Raw genomic sequence first — 25,518 nt, forward strand, 5'->3', positions numbered from 1 at the left:
AGCTTGGTTCTGCCTCCACGGAGCAATCCTCCAATGATGGTCAAGGTGATGTGCTATTTGCTGAGCTTTTTACAATCTATCATGATATTGCTCTTCTGCTCCAACATGGGCCTTCAGGAGCTTGGTTCTGCCTCCACGAAGCAAAGTCAAGGTGATGTGCTATTTGCTGAGCTTTTTACAATCTATCATGGCATCGCTCTTCTGCTCCAACATGGGCCTTCAGGAGCAATCATGAATCAGATAGCTTTGAGGCTATTCGGTCGTTGACTCCAAGAAATGAGTTAGAGTTTCATGCATGCAATTTGTTACTACTGAATATTACCAGTTTGATCGACCGTGTCCCAGATTTGGTCTTACGTCATATATTTCGAGAAGTTAATCATAGTGTTGATTGGTTAACAAAATATGAATTCTTCCGCTATGAATTGTCCTCCCCGTCATTTGACCTCTTAGATCAGCGGATGACCTGGACACCTAGAGTGCCTTTTTATGTTCTTTTTCTTTTGTTTTGTTTTGTTTTAGTTCAACAAAAAAGAGTAACATATAATTTGATTTAGATTCGTTTTTCTTAAGAAATTGATTTGGTCTTATTAAGTGCAGTTTGGATTAGATGAAATAAATGATGATATTTATTTAACAATCATAATTACATAATTATGTCATGTGATTAATAAATGATGATATTTTTTTACCAATCATAATTGCATATTTATATCATGTCAATTGCATCTTTACCAAACATATTTTTTTACTGCTACTATAAGCCAAACGATTTCAACATATTTTTTGAGGCCAAAGGATATTGACATAGAAGTAAGTGTGTATACAATAAATATTGAGTTGTAAAAAAATATGTTGAGTTGTAATTGGTTTGTAGTGAAAAATATTTTACCCGGCCGGCCACTCATCAAAATTCATTTTGTCTTTGGTTCATATCTTATCTTATAAAAATAAATGTTTTGGTTTTTATCCTTTCCAACCTTTTTGGGTTAAATGTGAGCATTGCTATTAGTATATTTCTACTCATCTCTCACAATGTTTATATTTATAAGTGATCTCTTATCATAGAAAGTCCACACTCCCTTCTAAAACTCATTTTGGCATATAATTTATTAATTTCCCTTTTTTTTTCTCCTTGAAAAGAAGGCGTGTTAGAATGTCATCCACCAAAGCCACCACGAGAGAGTTGCAATTGAGTATTAGTGCATGCACCTATAAACTCCATGCTTGATTTACTTGATTCAGATTCGAGCTTCATCTGTCCTTCACCATTCACCAAAGTCATCAAATATTGTATGTAATTTCAGTGAAACTTCCTTTGGCCATGCAGTTTCGAATAGCATAGGAATCATTTTGTACGGTGAGATACGATAAATTTTTAAAGTTAAAATTTCATCGATAAACCTCTATACTGATCCAAAATCACAAAGAAAAAACGATGAGTATTTTATATAATATTAATAAGCATTCAAACTCTATTTAACCATGACGGTCTTCGATGTTATTTAGGATGATTAATCTGAATAAGAAGCTTATGTTTAAGGTTTTAGTAGTCCAATTTTGTCCTTTGTTTACTAAACAAGAAGGCTAAAAAAAACTAAAATGGTACTTTTACTCATGGCCGGCCAAAAGGCGAAGTAATCCAAAAAAAGGGCTTTAGATTTCAAAAGAGGAATACATACTCATATTTCCATTTGTATTAATACCTCCTTGTCATTTTTTATCTGTTTTGTTTCATGAGCTCAATCTACAATTTACTCTTGGTTAGAATTTGATTGGATTTAGCACTTGGTCTTAATTTTATAGTCTATTTTATTTGAACTCTATTGGTTGTTGTCTTCTTGATTTATTTTTTGATGTAGATTGTCTTCTTGATTTATAGTTGCAAGACTTGATTTTTTATTTTAAGAGATATAAATGTCAACTCAAAAGTTTAAATCAAATTACTATATAAAATGCATCATTGTGATGCTTGCTTTAGGCCTTATTTAATGATGGGTTGCCTTGCTTTTACTAGATTTAAAAAATAGAATCGACACAATGACATATATAGTTGATTGATAATATTGAACTTACTTAAAAGATAAATCAAGTTGCTATTATTTATGTTTCTATTTTTTTTTATCCAAAACGAATTTATGTTTATATGTTAAATTAGGTCAAACTTACTAAAACTTACTTAATATATCTTAGTTTATTATACCTTTTCAAAAAATGAATTAACTTTTTTTTTTTTGTCACTAGTCTTTATTTTTAACCTATGCTGTATTTACATGAATCTCATATGTATGTGTATGTACGTGTACTTTAATAGGACAAATCCTGAATGTTAGGACTCTTTCGATTTACAGAATACAAAGTACTCTGTTTAGTTGAAATTAGGTAAAGAAAATTGTGAAGAGTGGTGTCGTGTTAACCGTTAAGGAAAGGATGAATAAAACAGTAAATTGTTAAACTTGATAGCAAAAACTCGTGAATTCAAGATCTTGATAGATCTCTCTCAAAAATAAAAGAAGAGAGGCAATAAACAAACAACATGACATGAGATGTAATAAACAAACAAATAACATGACGTTAACGTTTGGAAACATACAAAAGGTATATGCCAAACAATAAGCAAATAAATATAATTAAAATGAAAAATACTAACACGAGAGTGTTGGTTGGATAAAGAACCAACTATACTACTAAAAGTCTAAAAGTATCTTGAAATTTATGTAGTTAATTAGACTTTTTCAAAAATATAAAAATAAAAAATAAGAAAAAAGATATTTTTTTTTCAATACAGAGCACTCGTTGAGGAATTTAATATAGCAAAACTATCTTAAAATGTGTGTAATCAATATTTTTATTTTAAAAATATAATAAATGAGGTTTTTTTTTTCAGTACAAAAACTATTTATTTTTGTTTTTTTAACAAGTGTCTCAAGGACGAACATGCCTCAATAAAAATTAACATCGAACCAAAGATGCACAATTTGTATTTTAGACGTTAAAAAAAGAAGAAACAAAATTTAGATAAAAAAGAATAAAAAAGTTTATTTTCATTTTTTTTGCCAAATAATTGTTTGTATTTTGTTTTTGGTTGGAAAGCTAAATACAAAGAAAACAACAAAAAGAAAGGAACAACTAAGCTCTTGTGGATCATCAAGTTCTGATAAAGTCTCATAAAGAAGGTTTAAGATGCAAGTTGGTCGGGAGGGGTGAACTAAGATATCAATGTTAGAAGAAGTTCCTAACTTAACAAGGAAGTTTGTACATCTATGTCAATGTTGATGAAGGAGATCGTTGATGTCTTGGATCAAGATGACATACTTGTGAAACTTTGACGCTTGAACCTAGAAGATATCAACACGATAGAGATTTGTGTAACAAGTAATATTATGGTTATTCAATTGTTTAGCCAACAAAAGCCCTTGATGTATTGCATGAAGCACGACATGAAAAATAACAGAGGATCCCAACAAGTAGCCCTGAGAAACTTGAGATCCACGTCTCTCGGAAGGATGACGAAACATATACAATATCTTTTGAGTAGTGCTAGCAACAATAATCTCTTTTTTATTGGTTTAAATCAATGTGGTTCTATACTGGAAATAGAACTTACATAACTGGGGGGACATACAATGATTTTGTCAAATAAGAGAGTGAATGTTAAAAAGAGTGTTCAAAATAAAGTGTTGCTAACATCTTCCATATCTTTTTTTAATAACAAAACATATACTGTATATGTTAAACTATACTTTTACTATAATACTCAGACATGTAAGATACTAATTTCTCAAGTACTAACTAAAATCTAGTTGAGATTGTCTGGTAAATACAACTCAATTTTTTGGGTTACTATACACAAGGAAGGTTTTCACGTTCCAATTAAATTTTCTTCATATTTAAGAATCAAAGATTGAACTTCCAATCATTTTTTTAAAAGGTCTAACTCTTTTACCACTTGAACAAATCTATCGTTAATTAGATACAACTTATATAATAAATTACTACAAAGATATTTATATGCAAAGGCAATTTCACACACTTAGTTAGTGTGTGTGAGTTTTACTGCTATTTTTTTGAAATATAAAATAAAAACTAAGACCCAATTATTCATCATCTACGTAGCTGTGTGTCAGATTGTAATGGTGGTTAAAAAATTTAGTTAGGTATTTGTTTAAAGTTTTTTAATATTTACCATTTATGAAATCCTTAACATATATTTAAAGGTACAAATTAGCATGACCCTTTTAATAAAAATCTCATAAATAAATGTGTTTTAAATTAGCCTATAAAAATATTTTATTTTACCATATGTGCTTAGGGTTGGTAACCTTGTGGTTTGATGCACTTGATAAGAATGGGCAAGGTCTGGCTTTTAATTCTTATCAATGGTGGGATTCTCCCCCTTCTTTTGTGTCACCTCTGTTGCATAAAGATTGTTTAAGTCCTTCTGCTTGAGCCTTATGACTTGATTTGTACTCTTTTGCTATTTGATAAAAAAAAATATAAATGTTTTATATTTAAATACTCATTTGTATCATATCTATGGATTACTTACTATAAGATATTGCTAATATTTTTCTTTTTTGACAAAATATTGGTTAAAGTTATTTTGAAGAGTTTTGAAAGTAAAAAAGAAATAAAAAAGACTAGCTACTCATTTTTTTTGAGAAATGACTAGCTACTCATAAATTTATCAGAAGTTATTCTTATAATTTTTTACGTATACTTTACAAATATTTGCTACTCTCTTCAGTCCCATTTTATAAATATCTTTGACCTTTTTTCACATATATATTAGAAAGTGTGATTAGTGAATTTGATGTATCCACTTTTTTTTTTTGAGGAAATGTATCCACTTTATAAGTGGGTCTTTCTTAAAATATCGATTGTATATTAATATCTAACTTTAATTTCTCATATTCTAAAATAAATTAGTAGTATTACGAGAAAAAACTAACAAATCCGCTTAGTGAATTGTATAAGTGTTTATATTTAGAGACAAATTTTTTTCTCATTCAAATAATGGAGTTTATAATTAGTTATGGAGGGAGTAGTATATATTATAAGAGATTGATGGTTATTCTTTTAACAAAGGCAAAAGTAGTTTATTTCAATAAGAATTAATGAGTACATATTATAAGGAACATCATAGAAAATATGGGACAATACTATAAACTATGAGAAGGCAAGCAACATAATGCTCTAACAATACGATAAACTAATTTATTTGTTACTCTAGACAAATCCTACAACATAGTTATGAGGAGATTCACCACGGGATATAATGTCACATTAAGAGAGATAAGCTGAAATAACTTTTTTAAATAACCAGAAAGTAAATGTTTATTTATAAATTAAACTTAATCACAAACTACATGTTTATTCATACAGTTTCGGGAAGAATTCAATTATTAGACTACAAAGTATATTATTAATCTTATTCTACCCAAACTAATGGTAAATTAATAATGGAACGCGAATACATCATATTCCACAACAGCATTTCCAGTGGCAAAACTCACAGAGTAAAACTTGGCTTGAGCATAACCACGAACAAATCTGAAAGCCCCAGTTCCACCAACAATAGGCATTTCTCTAATAGGTTCACTCACGATCATGTTCCTAGCCAATATACTAAGTGTGCTTCCATTAAATTCTCCCTCTGAGAACGCCCAAGTCATAACCATCATTAGTCCCATCTCATCTTGTGATATTACAGCGTAAATTCCTTGAGCTTTACCCACGAGTTTCGAGTCAAGTTCAGGCCCAATCGTCAACGGATCATCCATGGCCACCACTGTCCCGAATGGAAGAGAGTTTTCAGCCTTGCCGTTGGGCTCGGCTACTATCACTGTGCTTGCTTTGGGGCCTTCCATAACGTCGTGGAAATAGAAGTGAAGGTGGGTGAATTTCTCTTCTTGAAAACCCAACAAAGCTGGAGATAAGCTTTTGTAGTAATTGGTGGCTGTAGCCAGGGATATGAAGAAGGAAATAAGGAGAGTTATGGGGGAAGATAATATTGATGAGGATTTTGCCATGGTGGATTTGAATGAACTAAGAGGAAAATTTCCTCATCCGACGAGTGGCCCTCAATAAATTTATATGATCGATGTCTATATATTTTATTTATTTATAAAACTTAAGGCTATTTCCATTTGTTTGTCCACTAGTAATGTTTGTGCAAATAGTATTTGAGTGACGTTGATTTTATTTATTTATTTTATAGTAGATGATTTCATTGCTAAACCTCATGTTTCCGGTTGAAAAACTGATTGACGTTACAGTTACGTGTAAAACTAAAATAATAGGAAATTTTTGTGCAAACAACAAAAGTCTCTAAATCTCTAAAAAAAAAACAAAAGTCTCTAAAGATTTCAACAACAAACAAGTCACTCACACATATTTAGTGTTAAGAAAAATTATGGGTTCGAATTTATGTTTCATCATATCAAATTTTTTACTATGTTTTTGATAAATGTCTTTTGTTGTCAAGAAGTTATAATTTTTTTTACTTCTTAAGTACATATTTATTTTTTTACAATAAAGTATTTGGTGACATTTTTTTACAAGATTAATGCTAAAAAATGGAAGAAAAGTAATTAAACTATAAACGAGTCAAATAAATCAAACCTAAATAGTTTAGTTGGTAGCTACAAGAGATAGTAAGCATAACTTAGTTGATAGCTACAAGAGATATTATGTGTCGGGGTCGGGGTTCGAACTCCGGATTCCCCACTTCTCCACAAATAATGTGTTTGAATCTAGCCACTAGGCTATCTAACAAAAAAAAAATCAAACCTAAATTGGATTACTTAGTTAGATTTAGACAATTCATACTTTTAGCTAAATTCGTTTTTTTTTTTTTTATGGTGCTCGGGATTTGAACATCGGATCTTGCATATATTATGCATTGTTCCTATCAACTGAGCTAAACTCGATGATTAGATAAATTTGTTTAATTAAATAAATGAATTTCAAACCGCAAAGAGCCAAACTTAAATAAATTTGAAGTACACTGCCAGATATGTGGCGGCTCATACTTCTTTCCGGTGTGAAAATATGTTTAAAAGGTGTATAATGTGTAAAGAACTTTTTTCCGTCATTCAAACTCAATGCGTACGAATGCTGGAAATTTTGTACATAGAAGATGACTTTTCTTTTTTACTAAACACACGAGAGGACTTAAATTTCAGTGTGACGAGGTGTGTAGACTTACCAATACCAATCAGAAGACAACTGATTTTGAAGATTGCACCATTCAACATTTTGCAAAGCCGGTGGAGCCTCTTATTGGTAAGCTTGTAGTTGGTACGCTTGAAACATGACCAAACTCAAAGGAGAGAAAGAAAATAAACAAAAATTAGACTATTATTAAAACAGAAGAGTAGGGTATCACATCAGACAAACAATATAACATTATGTGGCTTAACTAATGTTTTAGTTTTAAACTCGTGTTTAAGCATGTAAAGTTCAAATCTTTCAAAGGGAGTTTAGCCAGCCAATTAAATTCATAAAACTCAAAGTATTAGTATTTGTGGTAATACTCAAAAAAATATACTCAATTTACACAACAAATACTATTATTACATACCTTGCAAACTTGCATAGAAAAGACCAACAAACTGTTAACATACTATAACTAGGGCTCCATCTCCGGTACGCAAGTGACATGGGTCACATACCGTCCGCGAGTAGCAATTTTTTTCTTTTACCTGCATGTGTAGGTTTTCTACAGTATATAACCTGTTGCAGTAGGTTTATTTATTTCAGAAATAATTATTTGAAAGTTATGTTACAATATAAATATAAGGGCAATTTCGGTAATGTGATTTTGGAAAATTCTGGTCTTGTGATTTTGGACACCAACTACTCCCCATCTAGAACAAATCCCTCCCTTCTTCCCATTTCACAACTTGTGATCTTGCCGTAAGTTTGCCGAGCCGCCTCCAGCATTCCGAAAACTCACAGTTTTAAGCATATAAATATATTAAAATCCTAAAGCAATCAACTTCTAAATTGATTCAGTTTTACCCATAACTCATTTTTTGTTTTACAATTTTTGGTGTGAATAATTGTTTTTCAAATTGATATGGGATTTTGTTATTAAATGTTGAATCGAAACTCATGAAATTACTGTGTAAAACGTTGATACTATATGTTTAATCGCCTTTTCTTTTTCTTTCAAGAACCTTAAAATAATCATCTTTTATTGGTTTGTGGATATGCAAAAGAAATATGTGATTTCTTCTTGCCTTTCAATTTCGATCAAAACAACGTAAAAATCGTTGAATTTTATTGCATGGCAAGGGAGATCCTATCGGGTCAATTCGCGGATCAATAAAATACATTGCCACCTGCACCACTGATCCAATTATGATATAAATGGATTTTTATTCTATTTAATCCCAATTACCAGTTTAGAATTTAATAATTTAATTCATTTTATTATGGGTTTTTATGGACCAAGCCTTACATAGACACATAAGTCTAAATAATTTTTTTACAAACACACTTACATCTATATATACATCGGTACAAACAAGAATAAATTTATTGAAATAAACTATGATAAAGAAATAAAACAAAAGGAACCTAGATTTTTTATTTTTTTTTTGAATAATGGAACTTAAATTTATAGTTAAAGTTTGAATTGGAATATGATGCTAAAAGATAAATAAAAAGAAGTAACGAATAATTTAAGCAATTATAAAAATTAGGTTTTAAAAGATAAGATATAACAAAAATAAAACAAGAATATATAATATATGTGGTTTGTTGAGATATTTATGCAAAATTAAATCTTCAAAAATCAAAAAATATACAAAAATAACAAAAATATGAAAACTTGTTATATTAAAATGTAGCATTAGAAGTGGTTGATATATATATATATATATATCAACGTATATGTAAGAGAGATAATAGAATTAGTGTTTGGCAAACCTAAAAGAAGGAAAAAGGTTAGATGAAAAGAAGGTTTAAACAAAATCTGGGGTTTCCGTTTGTGCTTAAAATATGTGAATATCTGATTGACAAAAATCATTTATTTATAGTTAACATTTGCATTAGAATATACTACTAAAAGATAACATAATAAGTAATCGAATCTTTGTTGAAATATTTTTGCCAAATGAGAATGAATGTGGAAGTGACATGTGGCATAAAAAACCTTACTTATATACCATTGATTATTGATATTGATATTATTGATTGATTGATTATACTTTTTAACAACTTTTTCAGTGATAAAGAACGTTGTTGGTGTCATTAAAAAAAATAAGAATTTAGATTGTATTTTTTTGTTTTTGTTTTTGAAGGAAGATTATATTTTTTTTGTTATATTGTTTGTTTCATTGAAATAAATAACCATGGTTAGTTTGATTTGTTATAATTTAAAAACAAAAATAATTTAAATACTATATTTACTCAATGACGTTTATTTTGTGTAATATGCAAGAAATTTGTATCATCATATAAAGGATTTGTTAAATACTTGAATATGAGAAATAATTTAAGGAAGCTCAAATAATAACATAAATAATATCAAAATAGTTGGTTTTTTCTTTTTCAATTACACTCAATAACAAATTTCGTTATACGAATACCATATTTTTTGTGTCATTAAAAAAGATAAGAATTTATATTATATGATATTATTATATAATTTGTTGCATTGTTGGTGTCAATGAAAAAAATATGTTTATTTTTTTTTTAATAAGAAAAAGATATGTATAGTTTGTTACAATATAAAGGTGCAAAATATAAGTATAATTTTTTTAGGCATCTATACTTGTACTTTTAATTGAAATCAAAATATTATAAAAATAATTATATGCATTATGCAACGCTAAAAATAAATTATACGCATTAGCGTAACAAAAAAACAGACAGACAAACATAAATTATTATTCTAACCGCTAATGTGTGTGTATATGTTTGCGAGGTTGAAGAAAAGAAATAAAAATATTTATGAGGTTGTGATGATTAAATGATATTAAAATTAAATATATAAGTGATAAAAAGATAACAAAATTCCTTAAAAAAATATAATAAAATTAAATGAACCCTCTTTCAAAAAAATAATTATATGGACCGGTTCAAAAAAATTAAATTAAATTAAATTAATTGGAAGAAAAAAGCAAATTAAAATATAATATTAAAAAATAAAAGAAAAGGTTGCCAGCAAGAGTTGAAGAGAGGTGCTTGTGAAATAAATTGCAGAGAAGTAGTTTTTTGAAGTAGCATCCAACAAGTTTTGATCAAAGCTTATTCCATTCAATTTTATGCATTCGAACAAAAGTATTTTTTTTAAGGTACTTTATTGATATTGTGTTTGGCCTAACTTCTCCTTAAAAATGCAGAAAAATTGGAAAAAGCCGGACCAAACGGCACATAAATAACGTAATCTCATTTTAGTTATGAATTGAATTTTAACTATTAAAAAAAACTATAAAAAAAAAAAAAAAACTTAATTTCACTTTAGTCATATTTTTGGCGGCTCAATTTTGCTTTCCTTCTACTCCAATAATCAAATTTTCCCCCCTCCTTGTTTTGACCCCTTTTTGTCCAAAGCATCCTTTACAGTATTTAACTACAAGTACCATGACATTTTCAAAAAAATCAATTAAAGTTAAAATACAAACCTTTTGTCAGGTCATAATATCATTAAATCTCAACCATTCACTTCAATCCATATATATCCAATGGCTACAATCCCTTAAGCTGGCAAAAAAGTCAAAAAAACCAGCTCAAGTACGGTACGTGACCCATGTCACTCGCGTATCGGAGATGGACCCTATAACTAGTATTATTTTTGTAACAAAATATATGATTTTACGGACCAATTTAAGGAAATTAATAAAATTGATACCTTAAATTTATTCATAGTTGTATTGTTGAAGAAAAATAAAGAGATAAATTTATCTTTATTTTTTAGGAAATAAATAAATTTATCTTATCTGTCGTATTATATATGGTTAGTTATAAAAAAAAATGGTTAAATATGTTTTTGACCTTATAACTATACCAACTTTTTGTTTTAGTCCCTTTTAAAAAAAAATAGCCTTTTAGTCCCACAAAAGTTTTTTAACTTCACATTTGGTCTCTCTTTTTAAGTAAACTCATATATGTAGAATTCATATTTTTGAATAAGTATTTGCAGAAAATTTTATAATATTATAAAAATCTCTCCAAAAATAAAAATAGAATTTTTTAACAAAATATAAATTAAATATGAATTTTTATATTCGTGGCGGTTAAAAATTCATATTTAATTCATATTTTGTTAAAAAAAAATCTAATTCTTATAGGAAAGATTTTTATAATATTCTGCACAATTTCATTAAAAAATACAAAGGCTACACATGAGTTGTCTTAAAATAGAGACTAAAAGTGGTGATTGAAAATTTTATAAGACTAAAAGTCGAAAGAAAAAATTAGAGGACTAAAATAAAATGTTGGTATATTTATAGGGACCAAACACTTATTTAAGCCTAAAAAATTATGTAAAAATAATTAGACATATTTTAATAAAAAATTATCAAACAGTAGAAAATTTGAGGGATTCATAAAAAATAGAAAATATGGTTTAGAATTAGATGTTAATGAAATGTGAATAAAAAATAGAGAAAAATATGAATTTAAATTTTGATTATATTAAAATAGATCTATAATACTATTTTTTAGAGTGCGTTAGATTTTCTTTTTGCAAATAAAAAAAGCTATCAAGGAAGAAATTGTAGATTTTAACATAAGAAAGAAGGGGATGTAATTCAACCTTCTTGCATGAAAAGGGGAGTGAAATATATTATAATATGCTTGACATAAAAGAGAAATAAAATGTATATATTTTAACATAAGAGAGAAGAATAATGTAGTTCAAACAACTTTCAAGAGAGGAGATTATAATTTACACTAATAAATATTATATTAGATTTTGAAAATTCTCGCCATAAAGTTTTGACGAAAAATCCTTGTATCCTTAGGCAAACTAAGAAAGTAACCAAAATTATATCTTATGTTTTGTTTTGTACTAGTGTAACGCCCCGTGTCAAGCACGGGATACATTTTATTTAAATTTTTTTAATATGATTTAAATTTTAACAGATTCTTTAAATATTATTGTTTTTGTTTCTTTTCAATCATAATTTTGGCGTTATGTGGTATTTTATCTTCGTATTTAAAATTGAACAATAAATAATCATTTATTGAGATCAAAAAGTTAAATTTTTAGATGACTATTTTTGTGAGAGTGATAAAATAATCAACAAAAGTACAATTAAATCCAAAAGATTAAAACACTATAAATAATTAATATATTTCTAAAAAATTAACTAATTAGTAAGAGTTTGTATAAGCTTTGGTTTGTCAGTCATTCAATATATCAAATGGATATGATTACTATGTTTTAATTTTTCACTCTTAATAAAAATATTAATTTTTTACTTAATCACAATGATCTCTATGATCGCAATTATAAATAAAAAAAAACTAATTCAAAATTTTAGTTACATCTATTATTTTTATTGGTTTCATAAATAATATTCATTGATATTATTTTTTTAATTTATCAAAATAAGCACATTTTTGAATAAAATTTACCTCATAAATATATGTATATTTTGTATTTCATTAAAAAAAATGAATTTTTATGTTAAATTTTGAATATAAAAAAAGCATTAACAAATCATGTTTGGTTTTATATTTGTGAACAAAAAATAAGTTTAAAACACAAAAACAATATTTTTAAAATAATAGGTTATCGCTAATTATTCACACTTAGGGAAACTTAATTTTTGTATTTACTTTAGAATTTGTGTAAAGTTTAAGACATAAGTAAATTGTAAATTGAAAATATGGAAACTGATTTTTTTTTATTGAAGTGTCAATACATGCAACAAAAACGATTTGTTCAATTGAAAATTGAAATTCCTAAGACAATAAAAGAGGTGCCCTGCATCACCATACAAAATAACATTATACCAAAAGGTGTGCAAACTTTACCAAAATAGACCTGTAATAATAAAAAAAAACCTTATTAACATTCTTCAACTCCTCAATAGTGGTCCTAGGAGTAAGTAAGAGAAACTACTCATTTACAGGTATGCGAGATGAATTTGGTAACTGGATCAATCCCGATATAGGAGAATTTGTATTGCACTAAGAAAGCTATAATAAAAAGTATCAATCAATAATATTATAACTTAAGAAAAAAAAATGTTATAATATTATTGATTGATACAAAAGTATATGAATCAAGTATACTTTAGTTATAATATTCAATCCCGATGTAGGAGAATAGTAATTTGGTTTTCCTATCATTAAGATTCAAAAGTATATGAATCAAGTATATATATTCGTATAAACAAACAATCACAATTGCTAGTCATAAATTATTACCTTGAAACAATTTAACTTTTGTCAACATAATGGCTACAACAACATTTTGAGATTCACCGGAAGATAGGAAAGAGTTCAGCTCTTCAACATACTCTCCAAAAAGAGTACATTTAAAACGGTACGTACCTATTTAAAATTGTCAAAGATTATACAAATATTAATAAAAATATTATAATACACCGTCTTGAAAAATTACAATTACAAAAAAAAAAAAAAATCAAACCTACCCATTTGAATCCAATTCAATGACATTCATTTTAGTTTTTACACCATCTCTTTCGTACTCTTTTTCAACTCCAACTCCAATCATGACTCCAATTACATCTGCATATATAACACACATTAAAATATCGATCAAATTACTATTTATTATTAAAAGAATATAACGTACAATTGAATCATATTAAACAAAACATTTTATTAATTCAATATATAAATTATTGTGTTATTTTTGTAAGCAAAAATAATATTTAAAATAATCTACATGAAGAAAATTATAGTCACTTACCAACTAAGTAGTTGTTGTCGTAAGATTCATTGAAAACATCAGGTGCAGGTGTAAACGAATACACGTTTGTTGGGACCAAAACAGTTTTAGATAGTTTGACTTTTGTGTTGATTGTGAAATTCAGTTTGTATTCGTTGCGTGATGGTCGATACGAACCAATGTTGCTAGCAACATTAAATGAGGAAATCGTGAACACCATTCTCTCTTGGAGTTGATTCTTGAACTTGTAGATCAATGTTCTTCGTATAGACGCACCAATTCGATCACCCTAGATAAAAAAGATGAGAACACTATACTTTAAACAAAAAAATACTAAAAAAACAAAAAAGAAAAACGATATGAAAAAGGTACCTTTCGATCAATTAGAACCAACTCCATGGAAAATGGTAGTTTTTTATTTTTGTAGTCTTGACCAAACCAAGCACGAACAACCCTCACAACCAATGTCCACGATTGTTTTCTTGGCGAAACATTAGAGATGAAGTTGTGTTTCGTTGACATTTTCCTTTGCAATAGAAAAATTACAGAAATAGTTTAGAATATAGATATCAGAGCACCAAAGAACAGAAAACGAAGAACTATATTTTGTGATTGTTGTGTACTCATACCCAAAATCTCTACTATTTATATAGAAAAATAGTACCATAACGGTTAATATAAATTAATTATCAATTTGATCGTTCTAAAATTAATATTATCAACATCTTTAATATTATAAAACGTGCATTAAACAATTAAATTATATTTCATGTAACGTACAAAAAATTAACTTCATAACATTTGAAATTTAATTTAATATTTAATAATATCTTATAAATAATTATGTAATATAGTTTTGTAACAAACAAATTAATTATATAATCTTAAAAACTAATTAATACAATTAATTTTTTAATTAGTAGGTTAATGCCTTAGTGTAACGTCCCAAAATTCAAAATATAATTTATTCAATTTATTTATTATAATTTTGTAACCAACCAAATTTTGAATGTTACATATAAATGTTAATTGAATACTAATTAGATTAATAATTATTTGATTTGTAACGTTCAAATTTTTATTGTAAAATATAAATTTTAATCGAAACAGTAATTATATTAATCATTATCTGATTGTAACCAACTATTTACTTTATGTACAATTTAATGTTAAATAAAAAACGGTTTTTAATAATAATTAAAATTATTAAGCTGGTATTAAAAATTAGGAGGAATTTTAGGAACATATGCCAAGTAGGCTTTTGATGAGGTGGACATCCTTAGAGGAAAGGAATTTGAAATAGGCTATTTCTAAGAACTCTAAATTGTTAGTATAAAGATGTTCTTTTAGGGGTTATGTTATGTTATTGACACGTATGCATGTGGAAGTTATTGTCAACCTAGACCCTACATGTGTGATAATTACATTATGTTTTTTTTTTTTGAGAGAAATAATTACATTATGCTAAAACACAAACATAAGACGTATCCACCCATTTTGGCATCACATCATAGTTATCTGGACTTTTCTGAACTTATTGATACATAAAATTTCCATCAAATTACATTTTTCGTTATCATCGAAAATGTTAAATTGGAACTTAATAATTTTCATCAAGGCACATTACAACTGCCATATTTTGTCATATTTTTGTCATATAATTAAATCATTACACACTTGTTGTCTGTTTATCTGTCTTAACATGCTTGTCTTACAAAATTAAAATTAAAATTTATCACTCAACACAATGCTAAAAAACTATTGAATTTGAAAATGAATGTGGTATACATTTGTTTTATTTCACCTATTCGTACTATAGGTGAGAGTGTAACATGAACACAATAATGATTTAATAAATAATAAATCAAAAAATAAACTCTAGTTTAGTAGTAATACACCTAGCTAATAATGGAATACGAATACATCATACTCCACAATGGCATCTCCTTTAGTGTAATCAACGGAATAAAATTTAGCTTGAGCATACCCACGTACAAAACGAAAAGCCCCAGTTCCACCAACAATGGCCATTTCTCTAACAGGTTCACTCATGATCATATTTCTACCCAATATGCTAAGTGTGCTTCCATTGAAATCTCCATCAGTGAATGCCATGGTCATCACCATCATTAGTCCCATCTCCTCTTGTGATATTGAAGTGTAAATTCCTTGAGCCTTACCCACAAGTTTCGAGTCACGTTCAGGACCAGCAGTCAATGGGTCATCCATGGCCACAACGGTCCCGAATGGCAACGCATTTTTTACCTTGCCATTGGGCTCAGCTACAAATACCATGCTAGGTTTTGGTCCTGACACGATGTCGTGAAAGTAAAAGTGAAGGTGAGTGAATTTCTCTTCTTGAAAACCCAACATTGTTGGGGATAGGTTTTGATAGTAATTAGTGGCAGTGGCAAGGGATATTATAGAGAGGAAAGTAAGGTTCAAAGAAATTAGAAGAGTTATGGAGAATGTTGAGGATTTTGCCATGGTTGATGCGAATGAACAAAGAATGTAGTTTTTGTTGTTGAGGATAATGAACTAAGAATGCTTATTGCTTATTTCAATTCGTTGTATACATGCCTATTTATAATAGGTGTGGCTGCTTTGTTCATTTGTATATATTGATTTGTCTAAAGCTGAAGTTTGTTGACCAAAAACTTTTAGATATATGTCAAAATATGGTGGAAAAATGATAGACGCCAGAAACATGTAAAGCGTTGTCAACGAAACATCCGAGAAATATAGTGGAGAAAAAAATATAACTCAATCGTATTCACTCAGACTAATGACTTTTTTTTTTTTTTTATGGGAAACCATCATTTTTGACATTTTGGCTTCCTAACATTAGTGGTTGTTAACATTATACATAGAGTTTAAACAATCTTGCATAACAATGTCATGTCTTCCTTTCAATAAAAAATAAAACAATGTCATGTCTTCTAAGTCATGTTTTTTACTTCATGAATATTGTATTTAAGAGGATTGATTTTGCAATCTAAAAAGGTCTAACGACACAACTTGTTATTTGTCTGTCTTCTATTCATGTTAATTAAAAACGAGTCTTTTATTATGCGGCAACTTGCATGAGTGGTTGCGACATCCTTTACTGTGTATGGACATCTCTGTAATTTTTTTTTTTTTTTTTTGCGGCAGCTTGCATTTGTTTTTGGTTTTGGTGACACCGTAAAAACTCTAGTTGGCCTCCTTTAGCACATCTTGGAGAGTCACTTTCTATGTGTTAATATAATCTTATTTTGACATGTTAAAAAAAAAAAAAAAAAAGTCAACTAAATCAAGCCTTCCTATTAAAGAAAAAAGTGAACCAAATACCACGCATTTTTTATGAGCCAACCGTAAATAAATTTTCTAATTAGTGTTGCATCATTTGCACCTCTAGAAGATATGAGGTGGCTCATATTTTCGTCATGGTGTGAAAAAGATGTTTAAAAGGCGTATAAAGAATTTTTTTTCCGTCATTCAAATTCAAATGCTGGAAATTTTATAAACGGGAGAGGAATGTTATTTTATTCAACAGAGAAGAGAACTTAGCTAGCTTCCAGTGTTATGGGGTGTGTAGGACTTGACCGAAAATTTAATATTAGTGCCAAGCCTTTGGTTGGAGGCTGCTATATAGATATGATTGTGGCCGGTACATTGGACACGTACAAAACTCAAAGAATAGAAATCAAATTTGAGTATTAGATAGACTATTACTCCATTAGAATAGAAGAGTGGGGTATTAGTGTATTACATTAATAGATTATTATAGTTAAATATAATTTTAGTCTCCAAGACCAAGGCTTAAGATTTTTATGTCCCAAACAAATATCTTTTTAATAATTTTAAATGTTTTTCTATTTGTATCTTTTGTTGTAAAAGATTTATTTAGTGTTAAGCTCATGAGTACATAACTTTTTATGGTTTAATGCTGGTAAGTGTATTTGTTTGCATTCATTTTCTGCAAATTCAATACGGAAACTTTTAGTTATGACGTTAAGGGTTGAGTCATGATGTAATTTTATTGAGTACGTCAAGGATTGAAAACAACAATTTTAAATTTGTTTTTACAAAAATAATAATAATAACTGCAGAGATTGAATTGAAACAAAAAATATTATAAGAAATGAAGCCAAAAAATTTCTATAATTGACAGAACTAAAATCAAATTTAAATCCATTAAGATTGTTATAACATCTAATCGAGTTGCATAGAAAAGACCAACAAACTATTAGTGTGTCGAATATGAACCACCCAAAATGATCCAAAGGTAAACATTTTCCATTAGTAAACATAAATCATAATATATAACAAAATATAGAAAATAATATCTTGTTAAAAATTACTATAAACTAGGTCCTTACAAACTATTAAAACAATTAGGTTTTTTTTTTTTTTTACAGAATATTAAGACATTTAGTTATATTTATTTACAATTGTATCATTAAAAAATGTTGAACCTATCTTATCTATCATATTATTTATCATTTTTTACTACTCATTTATTATTTATTGTTAGTTATAAAAGATATGTAAAAAAAATTGTAGGCATTTAAAAAATTATAATTAATAGAATTGAAAATTTGAAATGAGTCAAACAAAAAGGACAACAAATTTTTTATTTAGCTATCTTTTACAAATATTTTTCTTAATAGTCCTCTTAAACTTGAAGATGAACAACATAACAATTGATCATGCCGGATCTGGAGATCTCTAGTTGGTGATGGTGAATGCCTTTGAAGGTTGGATCTTCGTCACTAGCAACCTTCTTCTTCAGAGGAGAGTTTGCAGTTTTCGTACATACTTCCACAATGAAGTCAATAACTGGACAATGAGCATACTTGGACCAATGTCATGAGTTAATGGATTTAGGATTTTAGGGTGATAGAAGAGGTTTAGGGTTTTGCCCTTGAATTGTTAACTGGACAATTGTCCTCGAGGGACACATATAAACATATTAAAAGGCCATCATTTTATTTGTCCTAAACGGTCTATATCTTTCCATGGGGTCTTAATCCAGTGATATTTAGGGTGATTCCATGCTATGGTCCTTACATATAAGCTTTGAAGGGTACCTGGATTCAGGCATGGATTGAACATTGACCCAATATGGAACAACAACACAAGACATCATGAGTTTTTTTAATAATCGGAGATCATGAAATATAAGGAAACATGAGAAGGGGAAACAAAACTGTATTGGATGCTCAACCCAGTTTTAACGGAATTCATGGGGAGGTTGAGGGTACCTCCGTACATGGGAATTGGTCAAAATATTTCTCCTTCGTTTTTTTTCTTCGTTGAATTAAAACTAAAAATAAATATATTGAATTTATAAACGAATGTGGTATTACATGTTTATTTCACCTATTTGACTTTCACTTTAGGCGAGAGTGTGTAACAGAAGCATAATAACAATTTACTGAATAACAAATCAAAATATAAACTCTACTTTTATGAAGCACCTATAAGGCTAGACCTAACTAATAATGGAACATAAATATGTCATACTCCACAATGGCATCTCCTTTAGTGTAATCAACGGAATAAAATTTAGCTTGAGCATAACCACGTACAAAACGAAAAGCCCCAGTTCCACCAACAATGGCCATTTCTCTAACAGGTTCACTCATGATCATATTTCTACCCAATATGCTAAGTGTGCTTCCATTGAAATGTCCATCAGTGAATGTCATGGTCATCACCATCATTAGTCCCATCTCCTCTTGTGATATAGAGGTGTAAATTCCTTGAGCCTTACCCACAAGTTTTGATTCACGTTCGGGTCCAGCCGTCAAGGGGTCATCCATCGCCACAACTGTCCCGAATGGCAAGGCATTTTTTACCTTGCCATTGGGCTCAGCTACAAATACCATGCTAGGTTTTGGTCCTGACACGATGTCGTGAAAGTAAAAATGAAGGTGAGTGAATTTCTCTTCTTGAAAACCCAGCATTGTTGGGGATAGGCTTTTATAGTAATTAGTGGCAGTGGCAAGGGATATTATGGAGACGAAAGTAAGGTTCAAAGAAATGAGAATTGTGGAACATGATGAGAATTTTGCCATGGTTGATGTGAATGAACTAAGAATGCTTTTTGTTGTTGTTGTTGAGGATCGGATAATGAACTTATAAGAATGCTATTACTATGAAAAATGTCTCTGATCCGATCAGTGGTATATTTCAATTGGTTTGGATACATGCCTATTTATATAATAGGTGTGGCTGCTTCTTTCATTTGTTTATAATATTATCTGTCTCAAGCTGATGTTTCTTGACCAAAAACTTTAGATATATGTCAAAATACGGTAGAAAAATGACAGACGCCAGAAACATGTAAAATGTTAGTTTTCTTAGCAAACGAAGCATCCGAGAAATATAGTGAAAAATTTATAAGCTCAATCATATTTTCTCAAATTAATTATTATTTTTTAGTATAAAATAATTTGTCGTGTAATCAATATGCTGAAACAATTCTTCATTGTTTGTGAGATTATGAATTCGCAACCATTTTCTGGAAATCTATTGGTTTTGTGGACCACCTATTCTACCAAGGCGATGACTTATAATATGACTGGTTGCGGTAAGGAACGATTGGCACCACTATTTTTCTATTTCTGGCTGCTTGTTGGTGGTTGTGGCGTGAGAGAAATAAGTTGTATTTTGCAAATGAATTGGTGTCTTCCTTCACCTTAAGGCACACCACTTTTAATTATATGCTCAGTTGTTATCGAAGTGTTTCCTTAAACAGGGGCATGAATCTGCCACGAGGTCGGTAAAGTGGAATGTGTCCTATGTGAATGGCATGATTTTATATGTTGATGGGTGCAGTCTTGGTAACCCCGGTGTCTCCGGGTTTGGCGGTTTGCTTCGTAATGATGATGGTGCTTGGTATTGCGGATTTGCAGGTAAGATTGGGTTTTCCAATATCCTGCATGCAGAACTCTTGGCAGTTTATCATGGATTGAGATTGGCTTGGGAATTTGGCATGTCAGAGTTGGTGTGTTATTAAGATTCTAAAACAGCAATCAAGTGGATTAAGCAACCTGTTAACGGAAGGTAATGTCTGTGTTGATTACCTTGCAAAGATTGAGGCTAGCTCTCATGAGGCACGCCAGTCTTTTGTTGCACCTCCAGCTGGAATCAGCAACCTCCTACTAGCAAATGCGAGTGGGATCTTTTTCCCTAGATAGTTGTTTCTTCTTTTTGTTTTTCTTTTTGCATTTTGTTACCAAAAAATAAATAATGATTTGATATGAGTAAAATCATTTAGGATAATTTTCATTTCTAAAAAAATGGGATGACATTAGTTATAATTGGGAAAGAAAAGTTAAAAAGTTTTGTATTGATCAAGAATTCAAGACCCTCTCTATTTTTTAAAGAAATTGTGGGCTCTATTTATGAAATGGAAATACGCACTCAAGAATTTAGTGGATCTCATATTTAGCTGGACCTATATTTTGTGACTCATCAAACTCCTTAATGTGATTTTTTCCGCTCATTAACGAAACCATCCATTTCTTTGAGAAATAAAGATGATATTTTTACCATCTTAATCCATTTGATGGTACCCACCAATTAATATCATTTTTCGTGCTGATATATCTTCAAATGGAATCATTAATTTCGTTTGAGAAATGGATATGACCTTGTTGGAGCAATATTTAAGAATGGTTCAAAAGTATTTAAGCTACCGAGAAAAATTACTGCCATGAGTCGTCGACTAGGACACTCTTTTTAAAACTATCAACTATGACATCCCAATATAAAACAACACATCTACAATTGTATTTGAATCATACTACATTGTAAGATACTAAGATCCATTCTAGAAATACACCTTTAAAATGGTACTTAGACCACTTAATATGATACCGAGACCACTCTAACTTCCGAAGGAACAAATTAATCGAAGGGGCAGAAAAGGAGAAGAAAGAAAATCCGTTGATAGATGAGTTTTGGTGTGAAGAGAAGTTAGGGTGAGACATTATTTTATTAGTGCAAGAGCCAAAGAGGCAACCAAAATGGAGGGATGGGATCAGTTGACCATCATGGGATCAACGACATGATCTCACCTCATTAAGAATTGGCGCAGAAATGAGTTTGCATTTGCAAATCACAAGAGGACAAGAGGACTCACACGTTGGTGTTTTCAAACACATGTTGATGCGTGCAAACCTGTGACGAGAAGAAGACATGTACCAAATAAAATTAATTCCAAAAAATTAATTAATTTAAGATTTCGGATCTTTAAAAAATAATACACAACTTAGTCCAAACTCATGCCCAGATCCGACCTGACGACATCATTGTCTTCACGTGTGTAGTGTTGAAATTGATTGCATCATCTCCCCTTTAAAAAATTGGATATCTCTTTGGGGCAAGCCCCAAGAGCCCTTCCTCCAATATATAAATACTTGTGTTGTGAGAAGTATCTCCAATGTGGGACTTGTCGAAATTTTTTAATTCACACACAAACACACTTTTGTTCTTAATTCAATTTTTCACTTGAATTTAAAATAACTCGGAAGTTTCTTTTAAGATTGTGCATAAGTAGATGTGTTTTGCAACTTGAACAATTGTATAGTGAATAAGATTCAGATTTATTAGAGTGACTCGTAATCTTAAACTCTATCTCTAATATCAAAACGTACACAATATTTTCTTATGTGTATTTTCAAAAAGTTTGTCCATTAAGACCTTACATATCAATCTTGATTTAACAAATGCTCTACGAATTTTTCCTAGAATTTCATAGGAATAGACCCTGACTTGCACATTCACAAAGGTCCGTATGTCAAGAGTACTGCTCTTATATCAGAGTATTCCACTTTGCGTAAATGTACGTATGTCAAGGGTACTCTTGTATCAAAGTACTCCACTCTACATAGAGTAAAAATCTCATGAACAATTTCCTTTAATTCACGTCCTCTTTATCGCTTTAGAAATCATGTTTTTATGTTCTCCTTCTGTTACCTCACAACATATGTTTAATCGCCTACTAAAAGCATAAGTGAATAGTTTCATTGTTGAATAAAATATTACAGAAGCAGATATAATGTTTAAACCCACACACAAAAACTTATATATGTTAAAAAAATCACTAAACAAAATAACTAAAAAATATGTCTTCAAAGATAACTTTTCACTAGTATGTATAGTACGCTATACCGACTCGTTAAAATAGAAATGGAATATCACGAGACTCACAAGTCACAATGCTAGCAATTCAAATAATGGTCCTTTGTCCCTTTGGAGGAAACACTATAATGAGTCTGAAGATATCTATTTCTTTAGTGGTATATTAAAGTGACAATAATTAACAATGTATACTGAATTTAATAACCAATGTGGTATTACAATGTTTATTTCATCGGTTTGCCTTTCACATTGGGTGAGAGTTTGACAAGAACAAAATAATAATAAATGTAAAATAATCTCTACTTTTATGAAGCACCTATGCCTAACTAATAATGGAACACAAATATGTCATATTCTACAACGGCATCTCCTTTTGTATAATCAACCGAATAAAACTTAGCCTGAGCATATCCACGTACGAAACGAAATGCCCCGGTTCCACCAACTATGGCCATTTCTCTAACAGGTTCACTCATGATCATGTTTCTACCCAATATGCTAAGTGTGCTTCCATTAAAATGTCCATCAGTGAATGCCATGGTCATCACCATCATTAGTCCCATCTCCTCTTGTGATATAGAAGTGTAAATTCCTTGAGCCTTACCCACAAGTTTCGAGTCACGTTCGGGCCCAGCCGTCAATGGATCGTCCATGGCCACAACCGTCCCGAATGGCAACGCATTTTTTACCTTGCCATTAGGCTCAGCTATAAATACCATGCTTGGTTTTGGTCCCGACACAATGTCATGAAAGTAAAAGTGAAGGTGAGTGAATTTCTCTTCTTGAAAACCCAGCATTGTTGGAGATAGGCTTTGATAGTAATTAGTGGCCGTGGTAAGGGATATTATGGAGAGGAAAGTAAGGTTCAAAGAAATTAGAAGAGTTATGGGGAATGTTGAGGATTTTGCCATGGTTGTGTTAATGAACTAATAACTATGAACTCAGATCCGATTGGTGGTATATTTCAATTAGTTTTTATACATGCCTATTTATAATAGGGGGTGGCTGCTTCACTTATTTGTCTATAGTGTTTGTTGCAACTTGCACCTCAAATAGTTGAGTCAACACGCATTATTGTCTTTAACTTGTTTTTTTGACCAAAAACTTCTAGATATCAAAATATTATGGAAAAATGATAGGCGTAGTTTGAGCAAACGAAGCATCCGTGAAGAAGTATAGTGGAAAAATTATAAATATAGCTCAACCATATTTACTCAATAAGCAATGAACTTTCCTTAAAAAAAGAAAAAATGAACTTTGAGTCTAACCGAAGAGATTAAACTTCCGTAACAAAATCATGTTTGAATTTTGCTAAAAAAAAAAGGTACTCATATTTGGTATCGAATTATATCTCGAAAAACCTAAAAAAAAAAAAAAATCACATTACTTTTAATCCACCTAAATTTCTTTTATTATAAAATAAAATTGAAAGTAGGTGGCATCATAGCATGAAATGTCCCCATCCAACGTTGGTTTTTATGGCAGCCGTTGGTTTTTTACAGTTATTTATTTGTCTTGTACTGCAACTAAAATATTAAAAAAAATTGGGCAAAACGTGAACACGTTTATCAACTTATATTATTTCAGTTTATGTTTTTTTTTTTATGAAATGGTTGTTGATGTCACAGTTACATAAAACTAATAATATTCAACTTGTTATAAGTTAAGGAAAAAGCAATGATATTTGTACATTTCATGAAAATTTTAGTGACAATATTGTTTTTCTCTCTTTTTATTGGTTAAAAACAATGGAGAGAGAAAAAAGAAGAGTGAGGATAAGACTATCATGTGAGTATGAAAGAGAAAATTGTACAAAAGTTGTCACAAATTGGTTGTACAAATATCATTTCTTTAAGAAAAATGTATCATAGATACTTATATATTCGACTTATTGATTTGTCTTCTAACAAATTTTTTTTTTTTCTTTTTGTGGTGGCGTGGCCGGGGTTTGAACCCGAACCTTACATATATTAATGCATTGTCCTTGACAACTGAGCTAAGCTTACGAGGACGTCTTCTAACAAACTTAAGATGAGAGCCTATAATAATTTCGGAGTTGAAAAACAAAATATGTTATATTTGTAGTGAAAAAAACTTATTTAAACCTTTTCTTTTCTTTTTTTTTCTTTTCTTTCTCCGGTTATCTTTATGTCTACCAAGTTTTTTTTTTCTCCTTTTCTATTAATATATAATACTCATTTTAGAAATTTGATATCTGGCTTGTGAGCAAGTAATTTGGAAGATCAATTACATCGTCTTCTAACGAGGTTAACACAAGAATCGCTGGCTTCTGAATGATTCAAATATGAGACTACACTATCAAACCAACCCTTGATGTAATTTTTATAAATAGTACTTGCTTATAATTGGTCACCTTGAACCGGTAGTGTCAACTTATAGTATTTTTAGTTTTGAGGTGAAAATAATTGATTTTTATAACAAATTGAATATAAAATGATTTATATTTAAATATATATTTATGTAAAAGTTTATTCAACAATTAA

The 25,518-nt window shown here is 29.6% G+C and overlaps 4 protein-coding genes across 4 annotated transcripts; all 4 read right to left on the reverse strand.

The window, feature by feature from the left end:
- Positions 1–5,319: 5,319 nt before the first annotated feature.
- On the reverse strand, positions 5,320–6,132 carry LOC11440447 (pterocarpan synthase 1). Its single transcript, XM_003625264.4, has one exon. The coding sequence runs from the start codon at positions 6,030–6,032 to the stop codon at positions 5,457–5,459; it is 576 nt and encodes a 191-aa protein (XP_003625312.1). The 5' UTR covers positions 6,033–6,132; the 3' UTR covers positions 5,320–5,456.
- A 9,377-nt stretch (positions 6,133–15,509) lies between these two features.
- Positions 15,510–16,445, reverse strand: LOC11418495 (pterocarpan synthase 1). The gene has a single exon (XM_003625267.4). It carries the CDS (start codon positions 16,364–16,366, stop codon positions 15,782–15,784), a length of 585 nt encoding a protein of 194 aa, XP_003625315.1. The 5' UTR covers positions 16,367–16,445; the 3' UTR covers positions 15,510–15,781.
- Positions 16,446–19,181: 2,736 nt separating this feature from the next.
- LOC11421669 (pterocarpan synthase 1) lies at positions 19,182–20,052 on the reverse strand. The gene has a single exon (XM_003625268.3). The coding sequence runs from the start codon at positions 19,939–19,941 to the stop codon at positions 19,360–19,362; it is 582 nt and encodes a 193-aa protein (XP_003625316.1). The 5' UTR covers positions 19,942–20,052; the 3' UTR covers positions 19,182–19,359.
- Positions 20,053–23,177: 3,125 nt separating this feature from the next.
- On the reverse strand, positions 23,178–23,985 carry LOC11424576 (pterocarpan synthase 1). The gene has a single exon (XM_003625269.4). It carries the CDS (start codon positions 23,923–23,925, stop codon positions 23,341–23,343), a length of 585 nt encoding a protein of 194 aa, XP_003625317.1. The 5' UTR covers positions 23,926–23,985; the 3' UTR covers positions 23,178–23,340.
- Between the last annotated feature and the right edge of the window lie 1,533 nt (positions 23,986–25,518).

This window comes from Medicago truncatula, chromosome 7, assembly GCF_003473485.1.
Source record: "Medicago truncatula cultivar Jemalong A17 chromosome 7, MtrunA17r5.0-ANR, whole genome shotgun sequence".
NCBI lineage: Eukaryota > Viridiplantae > Streptophyta > Magnoliopsida > Fabales > Fabaceae > Medicago > Medicago truncatula.

Coding starts and splice junctions, on each gene's coding strand:
- LOC11440447 (XM_003625264.4), bottom strand. CDS start 6,032: ATGGCAAAATCCTCATCAATATTATCTTCCCCCATAACTCTCCTTATT.
- LOC11418495 (XM_003625267.4), bottom strand. CDS start 16,366: ATGGCAAAATCCTCAACATTCTCCATAACTCTTCTAATTTCTTTGAAC.
- LOC11421669 (XM_003625268.3), bottom strand. CDS start 19,941: ATGGCAAAATTCTCATCATGTTCCACAATTCTCATTTCTTTGAACCTT.
- LOC11424576 (XM_003625269.4), bottom strand. CDS start 23,925: ATGGCAAAATCCTCAACATTCCCCATAACTCTTCTAATTTCTTTGAAC.